At 44.9% G+C, this 3,961-nt stretch overlaps 1 protein-coding gene across 1 annotated transcript; it reads right to left on the bottom strand.

Annotated features, from left to right (window-relative positions):
- Positions 1-820: 820 nt before the first annotated feature.
- On the bottom strand, positions 821-2,922 carry LOC147448363 (uncharacterized). The gene is made up of 2 exons (XM_086522356.1): positions 2,784-2,922; positions 821-2,673 (listed from the first exon to the last, which is right to left on the bottom strand). The coding sequence occupies exon 2, from the start codon at positions 2,578-2,580 to the stop codon at positions 967-969; it is 1,614 nt and encodes a 537-aa protein (XP_086378482.1). The 5' UTR covers positions 2,581-2,673; positions 2,784-2,922; the 3' UTR covers positions 821-966.
- Between the last annotated feature and the right edge of the window lie 1,039 nt (positions 2,923-3,961).

Raw genomic sequence — 3,961 nt, 5'->3', positions numbered from 1 at the left:
AAGAATAAGATCTCGGGGGGTGCACCTTTAAGAAACTATTCATATAACATATGTTTAAAAGGTATCGGAGAAAACACCTTTACTTGCATGCTTGAGGTAATAAAATGACCCCTTTTTCTTAAAAAACTTACGGAGTTTTCTCTAAAATCAATTTAAAAACTCCTTTTGTTAATATAATCCCTCTTAAACTTTAAATTTTTGACAATTAAAAAATCCATTCATTCTCACGTAATAATCTACATGTTTAAGAGGTGAACCGCTCGAGAATAAAAGGCTCTCTCACATATGTGTTCTCTGTCTCTCTCTCCCTCTCTCTCTCTCTATAAATATAAATATATATATATCTGTGTGTGTGTGTGTGTGTGTGTGTGAGAGAGAGAGAGAGAGAGAGAGAGAGAGAGCATAGATTTTATTAAAAGAGAGTTATTATGATATTCATGTAACATGGGGAGGAGAAAACTTATGTGTTCAAGGGGATACATATTTGCTAGTGCCAAAGTCGAATGAAGAGATACTAGGATGGAGACTAATCTCCTAATTGTAGTTTTTGTTCGTGCACTACAAGGAATATAGATGAAGATTTGGTGTGTATCATTTGGGAACCTGATCGACTACATAGATCAGGTTTAAGTTTTAAGTTAAGAGCAGCCCCCTCTGCCCCCCTCTTCCCTTTCTCATGCACATCCTTAACACTACCATTATATTCCTTATTTTTGGACAAGCCATCTTAAATTCTTTGACATTTCTTATGATTGTTGTAATATAAGCTAGCCCGATGTACTAAATTAGAGGGTCATCAATGAATGGGCTATTTACAATAAGCCAGAAAGGTCCTTTTTTAAATTGCAAATCCAGGCCCATAGTTCCTAAGCTTTAATTACATGTTGATTAGCGTAAAACTTCGCTGCACAAAAATGGAATAACCTCGACCGAAAAGGGGAAAGAATGATAAAGAGATGGTGGTCACTAGTAGGTAAAGGAGAGATTAATCTGCCAAAGTTTGATGTCATGATCCAAGGCGGCGCTACAAAGGGCCAAGCTGGCGGAGGCAGGGGAGGAAAGAGGGGGGCCAGGGGGCTGCTGCTGGCTGAGAGACAGGCTCAGGCTCTTGATTGGGGCGGAGTGGCCCTGCAGGACGGCCAAACACACGTGCAGGCGGCCGGCCAGGCGTTGCCAGACGCGGATGCTTTTATCGGCGGAGCCGCTGCAGAGGGTGTTGCCACAAGACGCCAAGCAAAGCACGGCTTGGCGGTGGCCACGCAAAGCACCAGCTAAGGTAGCGTGCTGGGCGGCGCTCTCCTCCCGCTCCCACACTACAACGGCCTTATCACAGGCGCCCGAGTAGAGCAATGCCCCGTCTGCGCTCAGTGTCAGTGCATTCACCGCGGAGCGGTGAGCCTGCAGCGTGGCCACCAGGCAGTGCGCGGGGTGGCAGCGGCTGCTGCCCGCCCGATCAGCCCAAGTCCACACCTTGATCTTGCCATCCGCTGCCGCTGTGTACAAGAACCTGCCATCTGCCGAAAGAACTAGCGTGTTAATGGCGTCGTCATGCGCTCTGAACGACTGCACGCATTTAAAGTCGCGTAGCCTCCACACCTTCACACTCCTGTCCCAAGAGCCTGAATACAAGTAGCCTTGACTGGCGTCTACGGCCATCGCCGAGATGGCGTCTGCATGCTCTATCCACAGCTTGCGATGGTGTCGCCGTACCTGCCGGTAGCCTCCCGGAGTCACCGCCCTTGTCAGGCAGTCCCACCTCGTCGGCAGCATTGCCACCAGCCTGTGCCCTACGCTACTTCCGCCACTGCGGCTTCTGACTGCCCCTGTACAGGACAATTTTTCGCCGTTAATGGCGCTTCCTGGCCTCGCCCACACTCGGATCTTCAGATCATTGTGCGAGCTGAAGACCTGATCGCCCATCACCACTATCGCCCGCACGGCGCCATCTATCGACCCAAACCGGCCGGCCGCGCTCATGATCGGATTTATATCTCCGCCATGAGTGGACCACGTTTTGAGGGAGAGAGATGTTGCGGAGCCGGTCGAAGAAGCACTGTAGAAGAGGCCGCCACCTTCATGAGCCGAGACATCAGCTGCTACCTGATCACCCAGGCTTTTGAGCGTGGCGGTGCAGCTGCAGTGGGCGGAAATTGCCCCACCGTTGACAGCTGCTAGAAGTTCATGCTCGGCTTTGCTGTCGATATCGGAGCTTCCGGCACTGAAAGTGAAGCCTAATGAGGGTAGGGATGCTAAGCTGCTGCACTGAGACAGAAGAAGCGTGGCTGAATGGGAGCGCATGCTGAAGCTAGTCGAGGTGCACGAATCATGGCCATCATGAGTGCAATTCGCGCCTGGCAGTACACACTTTGTCTGCACATCGTGATGTGTAGTGGGCTCTTGATATTTTTCATGGTTGGGTTCATAGAAGCTGTGAGGAGAGGGCTTATCCTTGCAGCAGGCCATTAAAGCTGTAGAACATGCAGAGCCCTTAATGCAGCTGATGATCTGGCTGTGTTGAGAAGCTACGGCAGCCCGTTTGGGACTGGGGATATTGGCGCATGGAGTAACTTGAAATCCCATATCAGCTCTCTAATTCTTAATACTGCGGATGTTGAGAGTAATTGTGCAGCAATTTAATGTGAGACCCAGCTGTCTGCGCCGGCCTAATTATATCTGTGGGTGTACCAAATCAGCTCCAATTAGCCATATAAATCAGCTTTCCTTATAAATACTACAGACGCGGCTAGATAGATCGTGTTGCAGGTAATGATAAATAGACGTACCTCAATATGCTAGATGAGTATAAGCTGGTACTCCTCGGCCAAGCTATACACGTATTGAGCTTATAACTCATGGGAAAGTAAGGTAGAAGCCCAAACCTTACTCCAATATATTCTTGTCGTACAAGCTGGGAAAGGTATGTCTTCCTCATCACCCCATTCGACCTATTAGGTCTACAAACTTTGTAAGGCCGTGAAATCTCCGCAATTGACCTTGTTATGCAGGTAGACGGGACCCATGGTTCCTTTCGGCATTCTTAGAGAGAGAGAGAGAGAGAGAACTCGCAACACCTAATGCACAAGCTCATGCAACAATCGTTACATAAATTTTTCCTCGAATGCTCGTCATTAAAGAGCTCTTCAAAACATAAATATATAAATATATATATATATATAAACACATATATATATATATATATATATATATATATATATATATATATATATATATAGAGAGAGAGAGAGAGAGAGAGAGAGAGAGAGAGAGAGAGAGAGTTTGCAACAACTAATGCACAAGCTCATGCAATAGAGATTACATAAATTTTTCCTCAAATGCTCGTCATTAAAGAGCTCTTCAAAACATAAATGAACGACAATCAATTGCACAAACCAGCACACCTCCACACTCTTTGAGGATGCATTATCGAGAACCCCTCTATATAATGTGCATTCAGGAATATTTAAAAAATCTTCTTTTACATGTTTGAATGGATAAAATGATCTCTTATTTTAACAATCTGTTTTCAAAATGGAATATACAAACCTTTTTAATTAATGTATTTTTATTGATTTGATTAAATAATTTGCGTTAAAAAACCCCTCCTCCTAAACTCACGTGATACATTAACATGATTACATAGTGCATCTTAGAGCACACCTCATTCAAAAGAGAAAATATAGTAATTTGGAGAATTTACTTACTTTCTTTAGAGTTCGCATTTGTATGCCAAATGCCCACCATGCCAAAGAACATGGGGTGGAAATGCATCAAGACATGAAAACAATCGACAAAAGTCTTATAAAATTGTTTTGCATGTTAGATACTAAGTCTTTGGTATGTTTAATTATTGGGCTCAAAACAATTGCAAGCCAAGGGACAATCTTGTAGCCTACGGTAACATAGCCAAGAGCTAAGGATAAGAATGGGCAAGCTTTAAAAACAATTTTATGCTTAGAGAGAA

Source organism: Adiantum capillus-veneris, chromosome 10 (genome assembly GCF_014529385.1).
Source record: "Adiantum capillus-veneris isolate H3 chromosome 10, ASM1452938v2, whole genome shotgun sequence".
NCBI lineage: Eukaryota > Viridiplantae > Streptophyta > Polypodiopsida > Polypodiales > Pteridaceae > Adiantum > Adiantum capillus-veneris.
The sequence above is the reverse complement of the archived record's forward strand: the minus strand, read 5'-3'. Positions and strand labels throughout refer to the sequence as shown.

Coding starts and splice junctions, on each gene's coding strand:
- LOC147448363 (XM_086522356.1), bottom strand. CDS start 2,580: ATGGGATTTCAAGTTACTCCATGCGCCAATATCCCCAGTCCCAAACGG.